This window comes from Anser brachyrhynchus (assembly GCF_964034855.1).
Source record: "Anser brachyrhynchus genome assembly, chromosome: 3".
NCBI lineage: Eukaryota > Metazoa > Chordata > Aves > Anseriformes > Anatidae > Anser > Anser brachyrhynchus.
The window spans coordinates 72,732,761-72,752,325 of record NC_137696.1 but is presented as its reverse complement, the minus strand read 5'-3'; the positions used below and the strand labels follow the sequence as shown (position 1 = coordinate 72,752,325).

The window sequence follows — 19,565 nt, the reverse complement described above, 5'->3', positions numbered from 1 at the left end:
GATTTCTAATCTAGAATTTGTACTTCTTTCAAGCCAAAAGAAGAGAGAAATTGGCCAAGGCACAAGGTGGTTGTTGTAATCTTTGTAGCCTTCACTGTGCAATGAGGGTGACACTCTTCTCACTGAAAATCATTGTGTAATGATCATTTGCATACCCCTCTTCATGAAATCAAATTGAAAGCTGCTGCCTAGAAGACCTGTCAGGCATTTATGCCCTGCATTTCCTTATTTTCTTCATGTTTATATATTGAAAAATGGAGAATGCAACCAGCCAGCTAAGGTGGCTCTCTGAGTTTTGCTCTTTTTGCAGTACCAGCCATTATAAATGTTACTTCCAGCACCTGTATTTTTCCATTACATCTTTACTAAATCAATTCTAGTTGTCACTCAACAGTGTATTTAGAACACAATGAAATTTTAAAACGTGCATAAAAATAAGACTGCACACAAATGTTTCTGTGGGAGAGTTCAGCTGTAGTAATCTGGTGTCACAGCACTGGAGTGTGAGGCACTTGGCAAGTTTTTTATACTGGACAAGCAATAAAATGAAGTTATCTGGAAGAAGCAACTTAGGATAGATAAAGTGAAATATTTAAAGAAGCCCAAATCTAATCAAGGTGCTTGCTTCATGAAATATGTTCGCATGAGCACTAGTATACTAAAAACACAAAGGATGCACACGAACATAAAACCAGACAAATGCATTTACAAATCAGGTTCCAGGTCACTGAACAAAAGCTGTTGCCATTGACACATAGCCACTGGCCTACAAAGGGTGATGTATATTATCTTAGTCCGATTTCCAGTAGCAAGATGACATTATTTTGCAAAATGCATTGCATCACAGTACCTTACACCAACACTGACGTGCCTGTAAGGTAACAACTACTTAATAGGTAACAGATTCCAGACTTAATGATATTTTTACCCCTAGAACTCTCCAAAAAGACAGAAAGGAATATTAATGCAAAGCCATTAGAAATTGCTTTTTTGGGTAGCGTGCCTCTATTCACTTAGCTCTCCATCAAGTGCAGCATGAATAGGCATCTGCAGTGCAGCTCTCCAGGACACTACAGTGAGGGCAGAGATCCATCAGAGAAAATTACATCAGGTGACCTACCAAGCATAAGCAATAGGGTCAGTTAGGCCCAGTTTACAATCCTGTATGGAATCATGAAGCCATTTGATGTAAACCAGCTGGCCATTTCATTTGCTTCACACTATACCCAACCATGCCACCAGAACATGCAGACAGGACCCAAGTGTCTGATGGTTTTATGATTTTTGGTTTCAGTAAAATTAATGTACTATTTAGACTGACGTTCTTGCAATTAAGCAAAGAACCGAAATCAACAAATCTCTTTCTTTCAGGCATTGACATGAAATGTTAACTGATTTCCACAAACAGCATTGCCAGAACAGTGTTAAGCCTAGGAAAATGAAATGATTTTTAAAAATTTATCTGCCCATTTCAGTTTGAATACAGATTTTACAATGCTGAATACACCTCTAATGACACTCCACCTCTAGCTGTTCAAAAACTTGTCAAACAAATTATTTTGGCTTGCTTTACCAGAGGGATCATACATCCCAAATCAACAAAGCGCTGGGTAATTCACGACTGGTTATCAAGCACCTGATAGAAAGCGTTGCATGCACAGGACTAGACTAAATTTAGAGAAGAGAGGTATGAATATCACACTCCCATTCTTAGACTGGAGCTATTAGTGCCCTTATTAGTGCCCAGAGTCAGTGGGAAAACAATGATTTTTTTTCATGGGAGGAATAAATCAAGCACAGCTTAGATGTGGGCTAGTTCTTGGCTGAGATAGGCAGCTCCCTGGGTCTCCAAACAACTGAGTTGCACCTTGTGTCCCAGGAAGCCTGGCTCCCCAGGGCCTTTCCTGGCAACGTCCCTGGCCCCGAGGCCTCCCCCAGGCCCCCATGGACCCCAAGGAGCTGGGGCGGGCTGGCAGCTCCCCAGGCGGCAGGCGGTGAGCCAGGCCGTCTCTGGAGTCACCTCTGAGCCAGGCTGCCTCTCTGCCTGCTGCTCTGCCGAACCCTGAGCAAAATGGACGTACTGCTGCGGTAGGCCTCGATTCCGGTGCATCGAGCAGTTTTCTGCCTGAAAGTCCTGCCAGAAAACATGCAAGCACTGATCCTGCCAACTGGCAGAGGGCCGCTCTGAAGGAGTAAGGTGTCTAGCCAAAAGAGGCACAAGATTTACCCCCGGAGAGAGCAGCAGGCTTTCTGAAGGGAGATACAGCCCCCAGGGGCCAGGAAGTGCCCAGGCACACTGTCCTTTCCTCCTGAGAAAATGCAGCTGCACGTTGTCCTCCAAACCAGACACAGTCTGGCCCAAAAATTGATTATCACAGTAAATTTTCCCAGGATGAAGGGCATTTTTTATTGTTGGTTGCTTTAAGCACTGGGAAGAAAAAGCAGAAAGATTGATCTGTGCATTGACTTATGTCAAGCTTAGAGAACAAATGGGAAATACTCAGAAGTAAATCTTTTCTCTGTAGCAAGATAGTAAAACATACAAAGAAAAGAGATGTGATACAAACATGTTTACAATTATTTTTCTAGAGCACCCATAAAAGCTGTTGTGTTTGGCAATGAATTTAACAGTCACTTGTGTTGTTCAACTCTTTACCTTTAAATAACACTCCTAAGTAAATTAGCTGTATCATTTTCCTTATCAGGTCCATGGGGCTTCTACAGGAAAAATGACCAGAGGTGTGTGCACCTCCCATATTTGCACACTGTAAAAATTATCACTACAACAGAAACAGGAAAACCCACCCCTTTTAATTTTGCACTGATTAGTGCATTCCCCAAAATAAGAGCGCGGAACAAAGCCTTCCTGTCATTTTACCTTTTCCTTGCGGGGCCAGATTCAGAGCACTTTTGGTGCACAAATCAATGAGAGGAGTCCCAACTGCAGAATGTGCACTGGCTCCAGCAGCAGACAATGTCTGCAGTCTACTCAGTACCAGTAAGTGTCTCTAAGTTCTGTCTCGAAAAAGCCATACAGGAATCTCAGGAGAGATGCATTGGTTTAGCTGGGCTATGTCTACCTTCCATCAGTAGCTTTCTGTTTTTCTTCTCCCTCTTCATTCTACATCATTCTTCTTAGTAGTGAATTGACTTAAGGCTCGAGGTTCAAAATCCAGGCACTTCTGGAAAGTTTTGAACCAGACCTGCATATGAGCCTTGCAAATCCAAACGTGATTTCTATTACTTCATTTTTTAAAATTTTTCTTCTCAGATGAAGTATCTCACCTTTCCCATAACTCCTCTAAACAGTAATGCAGCAATGCAGGATTTGCTTTATAGGTTCAAATATTTCACTTGACCACTTTCAACTGCTTCAGAAGATGGGACCACCCATGCTGAATATCTCTTCCTCATTCATTGCCTTCATTCATCTCTTCCTCCTGCTGCCGTTGCTTCCTCAGCATCATGAAGGCACATTTTCATTCTGAAGCAAAGGGCCCTACCAGTTCCTCTGTGTGACCTGAGATTGTGAAATTGCTCTCCGTTGTCTAAGTGACAAAAGAAAGACCCAACAAACTCTGGGATCTAAACTAGTCCAATAGAAACTTAACAAATTAGACTTCTCTGGAGAAATCCTGATTCTCCAGAGGCCTTGCCAACAGATCACAAGAAGATAAAACAGATCAAGAAGATAAATACCACGAAAGACAGCAAGGTTGTAAATCCTTGTAAATCCTATTCTAAAATGTCCTACATAAAAAAACAGTCACTGTAATCCCTACATAAAGAATTCACTACTTGTAAAGACTGCTTTAAGAAAGGAAACATTAAAAAACATCTTGTATATTAAGCAATGTTAGATTTTTCATTTTTTGTCCTATAGCTACTATTTTATGCTTTTGCATACCAAGTCTTCTCTTTATTTATTTATTTATTTATTTATTTATTTAGTGCAAATTGCAGACAAACATACAATATCTGCATACTGGAAGTGGAGAACAATTAAAATCATTGAGCCACGTTCTGCACACACTTAGTTTACTGTAAATCCCAAGTAACTCTGCTGACCTCAGTGGGTTTAAACTGGATTTATAATGAAATACAGAAATTGTCCTGTACTTCCCCTGATTAAGCTTCAAAGTCATTTACTTATGACCTTTTCTGAGTACAAAGGCATTTCAGACAGTGTTACATAAGTATGTTGCTAGCAATATTATGTGGCTCCAGTTAAAAACCCAGGATGGCAACAACTACAGTTTTTTCTTCTTCAATCTTCTTTAATATTGCTGGGACCAAAAGGCAGATTTTCTTTTTTATAAGCTACACGATATTATTTTGGTTACTGATGCCATTCTCTATCTCGAAGAATCATAAAAGGTACATCTAGAAGAAACTTATTGTACGTCATGGTTCATCTCCCTGCAAAATACCAGATTTTTTCTTTATTTAACACTATTTTCACTAGCATCCTGCAAAATGTCCCAAAGAATACAGCCTCTACCACTTCTCAGGAAACCATTCTACATTCTTGCCACGATCTCAGGCAAAATAAGTATGCTGTCCTTGGGAGTGTCAAATAACAGCTTAGTCCAGAGCAGCATCTGATGTGCTTAGAAAACCAGTAGGAATGGAAATAAAACAAAAATATCTAAACCTAGACCACGCTCTAGACACGTACCAGAGACAATGCAACCAAACACCTCAGAAATCTTATCGCTTTGCACTACCCCAAACGTTATCTCTCTGGAAAGCACTCTTTGTAGTCTCTGTCTGGGAAAATATACCCCTCTCACAGCTTCACTCGGTGATGTTACCATCCAGCACAACATTCCTAACACAAAAGATGGCTCCTGAAACCTGATGGCTTATTTTTGATGCTACAAATCATTCACAACTGGGAGCACTTGTGATGTTAGGGGTTGCAATATCAGCATAATTGAACTGGCGTTCTGCACTCAAAAAGATGAGAACCATAATACATACAGGATTTCTAACAAGGGTATACCGAGTGGAGACAAAAAAGACCATGGATTCATGCACGTAAAAACGTACTGTAAATTCTGATTTTCTGCTCTCTTTCTGGTCACTTACCGGTTGCAATTTTCTAATCTACATGGAACATGTTTTGAACTTATTAAATCCCTCTGTCTGCATGGAAAAGGAATTACTGCCTTTGTTAAGTTTCCATTAGTCTATTTATTATTCTTACTAGAGTAACACTAACAAGAGGTCTTCCATTAAAAGGTAGTTCCTCTAAAAAACAAATAGAAGAGCATTAGTTGTATTTAATAAGTGTAAGCACCCAGATATTTTTGTGAGACAGATGTACCTTTCTATTTTAAAAAAATATAACCCAATTATGTTCTATGGCACTCATTCACAATTTGCTGTACCTACACCATTGTTTCCTGATTTAATCTTTATTTTCGAATTTATTTTCAAATCTTTATATTTCAAACTTAAAATTTGAAAATGTGAATTTCACATATTTGCATTCATATTTTCTTATTCATGTTTCGCACGCACTTTGTCTGGATATAAGTAAGAATAGAGCAGGATGGCCCTGTTTACTGTAGCATCTACCAAACCACTCCTTTCTAATACAGTGCTACTCTGGTTTCACGCCCATAAAATTTTGCAGGACTTTGTAGGATTGTAATAAAACCTTGCCATTTCCTGTACTGTGTTTACAGAGTCACGGAACAAGAATCCATGTCCTCACCACAACAGTGAGGCTGACACACATTTGAGAGAATGCCAAGATTCATCCTCCAAAAAAGCCCTGTGAAGTTCAAGATCAGTTCATAAGAAGATAAGAACAGACTTTAAAAGGTCATGTCTAAGTATTTTCTTCTTCCACTTCTGCTAAGGCTGAGTCTGCTCTCAGTGAGCTGTCATGCAGCTTCGGATCGAGGAAGGGAACGAGCGGGTAGGAATACATCCATTTCTCATCTGGCAGTGGGCCGGCAGACTCTGTAATGCACGTTTCAGTCACATTTCCCCTGTAAGGAATATGGCCTGAACACCCTCACATCTGCTGTCGTGAGAACCAAAGGCGCATGGGGCATACAGCAGGAAAGGTGCCCAGATTTAACCTCACCTCGGGTCCCGCTGCTTAGATACCGCCTCAGCGTGCCTCTTCCATGCAGGGCAACTGAGGCCCTTCCCCAGACATCCCACCCACCCTCGGTATTCTTATTTTCACCCTGAAGAGCTGTGACTAGCAGTCCTGCAGCTGAAGAACAAGCCACCTTGTAAACCTTATCTTGCAAAGTTCAGGCCTCCTCTTAACCCACAGCTCGTCAAAACTGCTTCTGTGCAATGTATTTCATATTACCAGCTGGAATAAAAATGCAGTTGGGATGCACTGCATTACCACATATCATATGTAAAATTATAGGCAAATAAAAGAAAGGAACTACAGAGAACTAAAAATAGTAGCTATAAATGCTTTTTATTTGAAAACCATATAAAACATGCCTCAGTCCCTTCCGTGAAGTTAAATGATAAAGCCCACAGCAAGCTGAGCAGGCTGTTGAAAAGGACTAGGTCAAATACAGATGCATTTCCAACACTGATATAAAGTATGATGGGAAGCCAACAGGGCAGATACACCAACGTACACATCAGGGGGAGACATGGTGGCAGATACCCTGTTAGGGACAGCGGTAGCAGGAAGCCTTTTCTCTCCAGTTGTTCCAGCTACAGATAAGGAGTGTGATAAGGACAGCTATAGATTAGGTGAGGTAACATCCCCTGAGTACTACAGCATCTTTATTTCTCTAGGTAACTTGATGGGGTTTTTTTGCCAGAGCATCATTCAGAAGGCAGATGGTTTGTAGTGGCACAGAAAGCAACCCCCCTCACAGCTTCACAGCAGCTACTGTGTAAAAGGCCTCACCTTCCTTTGCAATGAGGTCATTCAGAAGGAAGGAGACTTGGCATAAACGAGACCTTCCCCCAAAAGCAACCAATTGTACATTACTATAGAAACTATTTGGTTATTTGCTGAAAACATGAGCATGCTTCCTTTGTCTTGATGTATATTTTTCCATAAATGTCGAATTATTTATGCATCAGCAGGACCGTTACCCTGTGAAAAGGCCCATTTCTCTGACATAAGCTTGCAAATGATGCCTTGCATGATACCAACCAGAGTGCTTTCCTGGCTGGCTGGCTGCTAGAGAGCTACCATTGCAAGCAATGTTCTTTTAAGACCAGCTGACTCTTGAATAAAAAAGGAGACTTTTCTGATTGTTAGGCTATAGAGAAATAAATAGCCTGTTTATAGAGAAGTCAAAATGTGGTGTTTGATTAATGATAGGGTGGTCAAGTGACACTTAACAGGCTCTGATAATAATATTCAGACCCTTTTAGTTTTTTCTATGACAAATTAAAATCATGCTGCTACAAGGCTGTGTACATCATGTGTGTTTTTACCCCTTCACCTCTGCATTCACTCTTACCAACTACCTAATTTGGTTTTTGGCCTTTGTACACCCCAGGAAACTGTTAACCCATAGAACACCCCTTTTCAAACATATTATTTCCTAATTAAACATAGAATTCATTATCTTTGCCTCTATAGCCTTGACTAATGACAACAAGTTGACCTTTATGTCTCTTCCATTGCCAACACCAGGAACTGTGTTTTGGGCACTGCTTTGTTTATTCCATTAGAACTTCTCCATCTGAACAATGCCTCCAAGCTTTGCCTCTCATAGCTTGGGGAAAGGGACTGGCTGCCTTCACAGCAGCATTCCTGACTTCTCATTGCCTGGATTTGCAAACAGCTCTCCAAGTCCTGCAAACACATGAGTCTGGGCTGAACAAAGAATAGACTGAAGAAAGATGCCTCTCATCTCATCATTTGGCTTCCCATTTACTTCCTCAGCTCCCAGTGGTGTGAGCCAAAAGCTCCCTGACATACAATAAGCAAGCAGGGTTTAGGAAACATAAATGGCAAAACAGAAAATATTCCCTGAACACCATGGAAGAACTGTACCTCCTATGTGACAGGTTTGAAATAAAAGAAATGCAACCATTCTCCCACAGATGAGTTGAGATGTAAAGAACTAGGACTTTGAGCATTTCCATTTAACAACTCACAAATTAGGGAATTCTTTACCTCAACTGACAGCATGCTTACAATGACAGGACTAATTTACTCCATTTCAATTACTTATTTATGTTAGAAACTAAGGCTTGGACTCTCCACCCCGCTCCCCTCTGCACAAAGACTGCGTGTCCTGCCCCGTGGTTCTGGTGTCAAGCCCTGCTCCCCAGTTTGGTCACACACTTTCCTGCTTCATCCGAGCCTACTGCAGCCCAGTGACTGCCCTGGCCCTGGCCCCAGCCCCAGCACAGCAGCCTGTTTTCTGCCTGCTTCCTGATTTCCCCCAGAATTGCCCCATGATCACTGCAATTAGACAAATAAAGGAATTTCCAGTTTAGAAAAGTTAATTATCTCTGAGGTAAGTCTTGTCAAATGCTTCTTCCTCCTGACGTATCTAATGGAAAATTCCAGGAAATCATCTGTTAAAACTGAGGAAAGTCCGAGTGGACGTTTGCTCTGGCTGGAGACACAGATATTGCAAGACAGTCCTGGAAAACACTGCAAGGATGTTGCTCCGAGTTTTCAGAACACTATTTTTCCCCAGATTTTAGTTCAGGATATGCAGTTTTCCTGCCTCTCCGAGTCACGGCGTCTCAGCAGTTCCTGGCTCTGTGGAAGGAGGATGAGACGGGTGCCCCGGGCCAAGACACAGAGCTCCTCCACTCCTCCACGCGCTGTTCTGCATTGCCTGGCCTCCAGGCAAGGTGTTCCCTGCCCACACCACTGCGAGCCCGAGCCCACGGGGCCCAACATGGTATGTGTGGCCCTCGAGACATCAGTGCTGCTTCCCAAATTTAAAAGCAGAGAATAGGAGGAGAATAAAAAGCAGAAGGACAGTGGTAAGCACTACAGTTGTCTCCCAGACTGTGCCATGTTTATTTGCCCGGCATGTTTTTCAAAGCAGAACCCTTCTGCTACTCTGTGCCTGTAAAACCTCTTGGCTGGGGCTCTCCACATCGCAGTCGCAGGGTACCAATATAGCATTACCCATCCTTATCTCTAGCAATAACGCTCACCAGAGAAGTGTTTCTTTCACATGCGTAAAACAGATTTCCAAAACAAATTATCCAAACACAGACTGCTATTCTTATTTTAACACTGTACAGATGAAGAAAAGCCTTCTAAATAATAACGTAATATAGTACAATCATACTACTATGCCTTTAGAAATATCTATTAAAAACTGTCAGAAATAACTGCTAGAAATATTCACACACATACCAGCAGTCCTGTCACTGGGCACATATCTCATGTTTTCTGTAGACTAACCCTTTGCTCACAGTTTTTCTGCTCACTTTCTCTCATGAACCTCACTGTTGTTTCCCCACGTCATCTCCTTCTCCAGATAATCGCAGTCACCTCTCACCTTCCTCCTCCTACTACTTTTACATCCTCTTCAGGGTCATTCCTTCTCCTTCTGGCTCACCTTCTCGCCGCCGGTCTTGTGCTGGTGGTTGCTCTGAGGAGAACTCCCTTTGCTGAAGCTTCCTGTTGCTATGTGACCTCCGTGCTGGTGCTCTGCTCTGCCATGCCGTGCTGTGCCGTGCTGTGCCGTGCTGTGCCGTGCTGTGCCATGCCATGTTGTGCTGTGCCATACCGTGCTGTGCCATGCCATGCTGTGCTGTGCCACACCGTGCTGTGCCGTGCTGTGCCGTGCTGTGCCATGCTGTGCCGTGCTGTGCCATGCCATGCTGTGCTGTGCCATACCGTGCTGTGCCGTGCTGTGCCGTGCTGTGCCGTGCTGTGCCGTGCTGTGCCATGCCATGCTGTGCTGTGCCATACCGTGCTGTGCCGTGCTGTGCCCTGCCATGCTGTGCCCTGCCATGCTGTGCCGTGCTGTGCCATGCTGTGCCATGCCATGCTGTGCTGTGCCATACCGTGCTGTGCCGTGCTGTGCCGTGCTGTGCCATGCCATGCTGTGCCGTGCCATACCGTGCTGTGCCCTGCCATGCTGTGCTGCCTGGCCCTGCATGCCCCGCTCAGCACCCAGCTTGCCTCCTGCCCTCTCCAGGTCTCAGCTTTGGGAAGCTGAATTACTGAACGTGCGTAATTTTGAAAGGTGCAAGGCAGTTCATATAAAATCCAAAGATGTGCTTGTAAAGCATTTAAGCCACCGCGGGAATAAAGGCACTTCTCAGCCTGTGAGCAAAGCTCTTTTAAGAGAGTTTATTGTGCCTAACTGCTTGTAATGCTTTGTTTTGTAAATTCAAGTAAAAAAAAAAATCTATTATGTGAAATAACACCCTCCTCATCACACAAGCTTTGAATTATGTGCTGAAAGCTCCAATTGCAACCACTTGAGCGACAGGATGGGCTAACTACAAAGTGAGCTGGCAGCGGTGAGAGGACTATTTTGGTCGCTGGGTGCAAGTCATGTTAGCAGAGGGGCTGTCCGAGAGCGTACCCAGCGAGGCAGAGCTCTGCCCGCGGCCTGGTTCCCACTGCAGGTTTACCCGAGGGGTTTGCGGGCACCCCAGCAGCGCTGCGCTCCCCTCCTGTGTGCACCTGGTGATCCTACTTACTGCTGCCTATTCCCCTGGAAACCTACTGCAGCGCCGAGGATAAAAACATGTCGTGAGAGAAAAGTGCATTCAGATAATGCAATTGCTCACACCCACACCCAAAAAAGGAAAACATTTATAAACAATTCTGCTTTTATTTATGTAGTTTCCATGGTTCTGCTCTGTCAGACTCCATCTGTGCTCTCCCCGAGACAGTCCTTCTTACGCTGCACTTAGGCTCTGTCTGTAATTTTTCGGAGATTAAGGAAGTATAACTTCATTCATAGGCGGAGCAGAGGGCAAATACGAAGAAATGTCAGTCATCCAAGATGACACATTTCGCTAACACACTGTAACACCGGATATCAGAAAGGGGAAAAAATGCAGAAGAAGTCAACAGTGACACAAAAGACCCCATGCTTATGCTATAACGCCCTGAGGTACTGCTGTATTAGGTAATGTTACCTGCTCGAGCTTGGCTGTGGGCAATGAGGCTAGCGTGTAGAAGAGGGGCAGAACAGCTAAACCTTTCTCCCTGAACGTCCAAGGAAGAACAGCATTGCATCCCACAAGAATCGGTCTGGTCCTGTGCAGAGGAGGGTTTTGATCCAAGTTCTTATTCTTGTACACGACATGCATTTTATGTGGAGTGCAGTGCTTCTACCCACTCTTCAAACACCGTTTCTACTGATTTGCTTTGCTGTTATGTAGGAAATGGTGTCTAGAGTGCAGGGTGTTTCCTGCAGATTAATGGCTGGATGGGAGTAAATGCTGGTCCATAAGTAAGGTGAAGGATATTAACTCGAAACAGTCAATAAATCCTTAGGAAATGCCCTGACCTCTGTTGGGTATTGCTATTAAAAACAGAAAAGAAAAAAAAAATCCCATGCATTTTTTCTGTATGACATAGATACCACTGGTATGTGTAGAATATATATTAGCAAGTCCTTTGGCTCCCTCTCTGTACTGTAGTCATCGCAATTTTCTATTTTGAGGGAAAGATGTGCATATGTGCTGGGAGGACGGGGGGAAGGAAACGATTATTTCTTTGAAAGCTGCAGTGAGAAATCAAGGTTCGGTTTTTCATTTTCTAAAATGTTTTCACTTCCCTGTAACATCAGTTTCTTAATTCTTCTTGTTGTTTAAAACTTTCGACTCCGGTCCTCTGAGCCATCTATTTCATCCCTTCCCTTGGGTAAGTCCTATTACTTTTATCTCAGAGGACTCACCGGAATACAACTTCATGGTATTTGTGTGGTGCAGACATGTGCAGAGGAGGAAATGAGAGCAGAAATGCGTAATCAGCATTTGAAAAGTATGGTTCCGGGCTCCTAACCAGGAAGCAGCTCAGAACGTATGTGGTAATGGACGAAGTGGGCAAAACTCAACCTGTGCTAGCAGAGAGCTTTAAAAAAGAGAAGAGCCTAAAAGGAAGGTAGTTATGTCTACTTAGTACCTACAGCTTCTACTGGCATCTTTGCCTTACAAACTTTTGTCCCCGGTGCATTTTGTTTCAGTATACCCTCCTCCTATCAATATCCTTTATGGACGCTGTATTGACACGCTTTTAAGAACCTCTCAGAAAAGACTTCGGCTTATGTGAGGTCTACTAAGACTACAGCACCCTGCATCCCTCTTCCTCACAAGACACCACTGTATAAACTCTTCCAAGGAGTACTTGTGGGGTGACATCACTCTGTTGCCCATAAATCTAAAGAAAACATTTGGAAAAATTAAACGGTGGAGACTCTAAGCAATACAAATTAATGAAACAATGCGGAGGAATCTTTTAACAAATGCCTTCCTGCCACACAGCCCAGAAATACTTTAAAAATAATGCTATCATATTTCCATCAGTCAGCAGTAGTATATGTAATGATCTTCAGATAAATTCCTCTGCCTCCTGCATGACCAGTGCCTGAGGTAACTGAGAGGATGATGAAGGCACTGCGTAGTCCAGCCTCAATTTAGGTACTGGTGATGCACATTGGAAAATATCTTCTCTTTAAAAGCTTTAGTAGCAACATTTTAGATTCAAGTTAAATGACAGGTCTGTTTTAGTATAGCAACTTTATTTACAGCGCCGTGGAGAACTGAAAGATTTAACAGGCATGGTCCTGTCGTTTATCACCTATCAAAGGTGGGCCTAAATTGCAACATATGACATGTTTTCTGTCCTTTCTTTAATCCTCTCCTCTGCCCTCTCAACCCTGTTCACAAATGTTCAGTAGTCCACTGACGGCAAAACTTGCTGTCCTACATGGTCCTTCATGGACTACGTGGTCCATATATCCCCAGGGACTTGTAAACCACAGGTTGAAAATTAATAACACCTCCCTCTGTAGAGAACTTGCCTGAGACAAGACCTCCTCTGCTTCACAATTCATCGTGGTTTCCTTAAACAGTTGCTATCGTATGTGATGAAGCTCCCTTAACACAGAAGTTGATGCCCATCCGCCCTGCCACTGCCGTGTTAATATCCATGTAATTCTCTTCCTCCCCTTTGCAGAAGGCCGCTGTTTTTGCCATGCCTTGTGCACACACACAAGCAGTTCAAGTAATGCACTAGGTTACGTTCTCTGTTCAAACCTACGCTCTCTGTTTTTGCACAAGTGACCCTTTCTGACACTGTAACTCCATTTACGAGTTTCTCCAGGAAGGCCAGGAAAGTGCTGGGAGATAACAGATCTCTAGTGACAGTTTTACCTCGTACCGGTTGCGTAGCCCATCCTGCTACCAAGACCACTGATCTCACCACGCCCGAGATGTTTTTAGGAGCCAGCCTTGCCTACCTCCAGGGGTCCCAGAACAGTGCCCTGTGAGCCCCGGAGGGAAGTGCTTTACTAACGCAGACCAAACAGCTCTCAGCTTCCAAGTCCTGAGCAGCAGCCTGCTCCTCAGATAGACTTCTCTGTACTGTGAATCTTTTGAGAAGGATTTAATTTCACTGAGCAGCCATTTTACGGTGACTTGTGCAGCTTAGCAGCTCACCTTTCTTAGGCACTACCTGCAGAATTGACTTTCCTCCTTCTTTATTTAAGAATCTTTATTTATTTATTCATCAAATTTCCATGTATTATATAGCATGTGTGACTTCCTGAGCAGATCAACTCCTCCTCCTCTGGGTCATCTTGATCAGAGCCATCTACGCTATAGGCCTTGTTTTCCTGAGACTTCTGGCCTGTACTCATAACTTCCTCTAGTAAGATACAATCCTCCTCATCATCCTGCATATAAAGGTCTATGTTTTGAATATTGGATGAATTTTTAAGATTTTGAATATTTTCCCGAGACCATCAAAGACTCGCCAGCTGTGATCTCAAGCCCGCCTGGTAGTACTTCTTTCTTGGTTCTTATTAATTTGAATATCTCTCTCAGCTTGGATATCTGAAGATAACTGTGCAATTTCAAAGTTCCCGACAGACTGGTTTATTTCCACTTTCCCTGCTGAGTTTTCTGCAACATTTTTGATGGTTTCCCCACTCACAGTGCCCTACTGTCTCTGCCTTTTCACTGGCCAAGATATCTTCTACTATCAAGGGTATCTTAAGCACCTTCCTTGCCTATGCAAGGCAGAATTTTTCAGGACTAATTTAATTGCCTGCAGGTATTCCTCAGCACTTTGCCCTAGGCTGGTCCCAAAAACTTGTGGCTCACCATCTTTCCACAGTTTAGTTTTATCAGATGACTTTCTGTCATCTTCTGTTAATATTTTAATATTAATTAATATTCATTAATATTTTATATTTAATTAATATTGCAGGGGAGGTTTAGGCTGGACATCAGGAAGAGGTTCTTCACCGAGAGGGTGGTCGCACACTGGAACAGGCTCCCCAGGGATGTAGTCACTGCACCAACCCTGTGTGAATTTAAGAAGCGATTGGACTGTGCACTTAGTCACTTGGTCTAAAATTCTGGGCAGACCTGTGCGGTGCCAGGAATTGGACTTGATGATCCTTATGGGTCCCTTCCAACTCGGGATATTCTATGATTCTATGATTCTATGATTTTCATTTGCCTTCAGTGCTCATGCAACTATGAAGCAACCGAAGATTTGCTGAAAACCACCACTGAAACAAACAGTGAGTGACTTCTCAGGGAAGAATCAATCTTGATAGTGTCGATTCTAGGTGGAATATCTTAGTACGATTTTCTGCTTAACTGGAACATCGTAATGCACATATAGGTGCTGTAGTAGAAGCTTGTGAAGAGCTACAATCACACACTACTCAGTTTCTAGCTCTGCATCTGTACTTACTCCTGACAAACTCTCCTGCAAGCTACCAGCGGTCTGGCTATGACAGCCACCAGTCAATACACAGGCACACAGATTTCCTGCCCTCATAACACAACCATTTGATTTCCGGAAGCATGTAGACAACATGAGAGGATTTCATGCATGTGAAGTACATGATAGACACAGAATAGCTAGCCCCTGAGCGCCCCTAATGCCTTCTGAAGGTCTTTAAAAAGAGAATCTGTATGTGACAGAGTCACCTGGATTTAGGGGAACAACTCCAAACTTCACTAGCTCATAGCAAAAAAAAAAGAATAATAAAAAAGCAAAACTAAACTTCATAAGGAGACATTATACAATAAAGAACTAAAGATTTTTGCTCTGTATAATATTACTTTGTATAAATACTTTGCAGAAGCATCTATTTCAGAAGAGGCATGGGTTTCATGAAAGGTACAACAAAAAATCTAATCTTAACTTACATACCCTATCATTAAAAAAACATTTTGTTAATTAGATGAGAACTGTGCAGACAGACAAGTACAGAATCATATGGCTAACTAAATGCATAATTTATTATTTAGTAGAGCTTCTGTAATACAATTCTGTACATTGACTTATTTATGAAGCGCAGTAAGAAAGGCACCGAGTTAGCGTATGAACAAAATAAGGCTCTGTATTCAGCTAATATTCAGGCTAATATTGAAACCAACAAATACGAGCCGAAAAGATGCCATAACGTTCTATCCACATCTTGGGAAATATTACCGTAAATACGTCAAAACAAATGGAGGAAGGCGCATATACTGACTGTGAAAGATGACCCCCAGCTTCTGGTCTCTCAAGCAACCGGAGAGCTTGCGCGTTGCAGACAGCAGCAGTGAGAGCTCCGCTTTGCAAGAGACTCCTCCTCCTCCTGAGCACTCATGGCCAACCATTCACACCACCACCAAGCTGGGCACTGACAGAGATAGGGGTTGGCACAGCCAACGCTAAGCTAAAATAATCCTTTAAATCAAGATTTGTCGCCAGACACCAGGAAGGTGACTCAGAAAGCAAGATCCTGTTCTCCGCACTTGTCTGGTCTTCAGGCCCTGCTGGCAGTGCCTGTGGTGATGTCCATTAGCGCCAGCTCTAGCAGTAGTTTCTCTGACACCAAACCTTTTGCAGACTCATGGCAGGCAACGGGGACACACTGAATAACGGGGCCGAAAAATACCCTTTCTCTTCTTTAAATCAGAGTCAGAGTGTTGGTACAGTACCAGTGACTCTCCTGGAGAGCAGCTCTCTGGCTTCCCACTGTCTGGAGTTGAATTTCTAACCCTGTAACTGAAGTACCTAAGATTGCATTGCACAGTTCACTGAAATGCAGAGTAATGCCCACGGGCTATACTTTTCTCTCTAACTCAGAAATGGAAATTAGTCCCTGTTACTGAGGCTGCCGTCATCTTGCAGTTCTTCATATAAAGTACAGGAATCTTTTTGGGCCTTCACATGCCACTTCACATCCAGTTAATGACATTTTAAGTTAGTGCAAATATATACTAAGTAGAGTGTACTATACAGTAGTCCCTGTATAGGGGAGTATCGTATTCTGGTTTGCTTAACTTTAGGCAGAATGAATCTTTAAAGTGAAGATGCAGACAAAGAAACCTAAAGTGTCACTGATCAGCATACAGCAAAATAAATTAATCTCTCTATTACTCATTTCACACACTAAACTGTAAAAATTTTGGCTTTTTTTTTCATTTTCTACTTTTCAAGTTAGCAGCTTTCCTTCATTTCTTAAACCTCACTCTTCCAAGAGGTGATAACGGAAGTTTGCTTGAGTAAACTGGAATTTAAAAACTAAAGATCAGAAATGTGTTAAACAATGAAAACTTTTGGGGTGAGTGGAGGGAAACACGCAGCAGGCATTTCATCAGCTCCAAGGAGCAGTGATATGCGGCATCAGTGGGTTCCTAAATATTCAGACACTGAGGAAAACTGGGGGCAAAGAAGCTACTGCGGCTCTCTGCTGTTCTGTGGCCTGAAAGGAACAGCCTTTATGACTTGCTCTGCTTTGGCGAAGTTCCCGTGCTCCCAGCAAAACAACTGCCTAGCAACCCAGAATTTCCCACAACATTTCCTCACACACACTGCGAGCCCAGAAGAAAGTATAGCACCTAATATTCTCTCCGGATAATCCCCTTATTTGAGAGCTATGTTTAGTTCTCCGCACGCATTTGAGGTCTAAGTAACGGGGCAGTTGCTGTCGTGACAGGCGTTGCAGGCAGAGTCAAACCGGCCCTGTCTGTGCTGCAAGCTGTGCAGCAACTCTGCGCCTGGACAGGTTATCTGTGTATCGGACAGACAGCAAACTCGCTGCTTCCCTCCACCATATTTCCCCAAACAAAGGCAGGAAGCCATGACTGTTAGCAAAAAGGTACAGATATCCTTCCTATTGAAAGCCCTTTCTCTGAGCAGTAAGAGAGGTCCCTAGCTTACACTCCACAACAGTTGGGAGAGTCTGTCTGAAGGCATAAATAATTCAGTAACTTAAAAAAAACATGCTGCTTTGAGCACGTGGAATTGTTTTTCCGGTTTCTGCCTTTAAGGAACATTTACAATCACACGCTGGAGTAACTAATGGCTGCATTTTCTTATCCACCATCCCACCTGCGGCAGCATCTTGCAAGTGAACATCTAAGCCACCTTCCTCACAGTTTCAGCACCAGTAAGTTCAAGAGTTGCCTTGAACCTGGTGCAGCTGTCTCTGAACACCACGCTGCTAGGACTGCCGACTCCCCAAATTTACCCACGTTATACAGCATCATGAGCCTCCTCATCCCTCCAGCAGATACCGCGCTCTGAGAAGCACTGTAAGCAAGCTGTAACTGGCATAAATAGGACAGCACTCTTCATCATACGCACAGAAATTAAGGCAGCAACTTACTTGCCGTCTTCATAACTTCCTCAGGAACCCTGTCTTTTCAAATGAGTGCAGCAGGAAATTGTGGTAATTACGGGTGAGCAACGCGCCTGCAGCTCAAACCACCGGCTGCAAAGTGCAGAGGCAGCCAGCGCTGGATTGGTGAGCTGCAGCTGACAGCCACCTCCCCTTCTTCTCGCACTTCACATGTACATCTTAAACAGACACCGTGTGGAGAGAAGCTGCTTTAACAAAGATCCACGTGAAATATGTCTGCGAAAGGCTTTATTACTCCATGCTCGGAACAGTGATAATGCTGAGACCCACAGATGAAAAGCATCCTGGATGTCTTATCATTTATTATTGATTTTATCTGGAGACGTGTTCCTTGTCTTTATTAAAGGCAATATCGACCCTTTACTGCATTGTGGTCATACAGGGATGAAGGTGAACAGATGCAGAGAAGCAGGCTGAGGCAGAAGGCTGCCCGCAGTGAACCACGACCCGGCTCCTACCTTCTTGCAACGAGGTTTCGTGGTAGGGAGACTGCTAGCTGAAACCCTGCCAGCTTCCACAGCCTTCAAGGCAGGAACTACAATCTCTTTTTTGTTTCCGAATTAGCATCTGACAGATGCAGAAGGCTGCCATTAATATCCAGCTTACAGAAATATGCATGTAAGGCTGTGAACCCATGGAAAAGCTCTGATAGCATCTGATACTGCAGGCGGTTTGGCACATCCTTTCTAACCGGATTGCTTCACCAAAGTTTATACTTCCAAATCTGCATTTTTGTCAAAGTCACTTAGTAATCCCATTGGATGATTAGATAAGGTAGAGACTAGTGGCAGAGCAATGAAACAGTAACGCAAGTGGATGCAATGCTGCTAACAACGTCATAGCTGTAAAAACCAAATTCTGACTGCTGTGACACCTGAACAGCCTTGCAGGGACGGTGAGGTTGTAAAAGACAGCAGAATTACAGAAAAGAGCAGCTGTACGTGATTGCTGACGGGCAGATCTAGCCTGCAGAATCTGTGTTTCTGGGCATGACTCAAGCAACTCACAGAACACCCCTAGGATTGCAGCCTGACTTTGCAGGGTTAGCGATTACGGAAAAGTATTTGTTTGCAATCTGAGTCAGCTCCATGACATAGACTGCAGGAGGTCCTGCTTATGCAGCTACATATCAGACTGAAAAATCACTGGAGATGCGCATGTAAAAGGAAACATCTGTTCCAGCAGCTCAAGCAAGTTAGCAATGCTCTGTTGCATAACACAAGCAAAAGGATGCAGAGACTCCCTGAAGGAAAAGTTTTACCTAGCTTCAGTGAAACTACATCTGGTTTCTTTGCATTTTCCCCCGTTAAACATACCCAGTGTTTCCTCATTGCATTTGCAGATAGTCTGAGCAGCGCTGAGTGTCTGGAAAAACATAGTTTGAACTTCTGTAGAAGACTTGGCTCCAGGAAATGCACCTGCCACGCAGGTTCATTGATACCGTATGTAACTCTGCCGCTTTCTGAGGTACCTGTGGATGTAGACACAGCGGCATCTCCAGCCCGCCGTTCCCTGCTATCATCCTATCAGCAGATATATGAGATTCAGACACTGTTTTCTCAGGGGAGGTGTTGTGGTTTAACCCGGCTGGCAGCTAAACACCACACAGCCGTTCGCTCACCCTCCCCCCTCCCTCTCTGGGATGGGGGGAGAGAAACGGGAAAGTGAAGCCTGTGAGTTGAGATAAAGACAGTTTATTAAGACAGGAAAATAATAATAACAATAATAATAATAATAGTGATA

The 19,565-nt window shown here is 43.4% G+C and overlaps 1 protein-coding gene across 1 annotated transcript in view; it reads right to left on the bottom strand.

The window, feature by feature from the left end:
- The window catches only part of CEP85L (centrosomal protein 85L), a 149,197-nt gene extending 131,282 nt beyond the window's left edge, over window positions 1-17,915 (bottom strand). Inside the window, exon 1 of the mRNA XM_080588098.1 lies at window positions 17,790-17,915. Within this exon, the coding sequence (XP_080444224.1) occupies window positions 17,790-17,802 (13 nt within the window). The 5' untranslated portion in view covers window positions 17,803-17,915. The remainder of the gene's footprint in view (window positions 1-17,789) is intronic.
- Window positions 17,916-19,565: the final 1,650 nt, after the last annotated feature.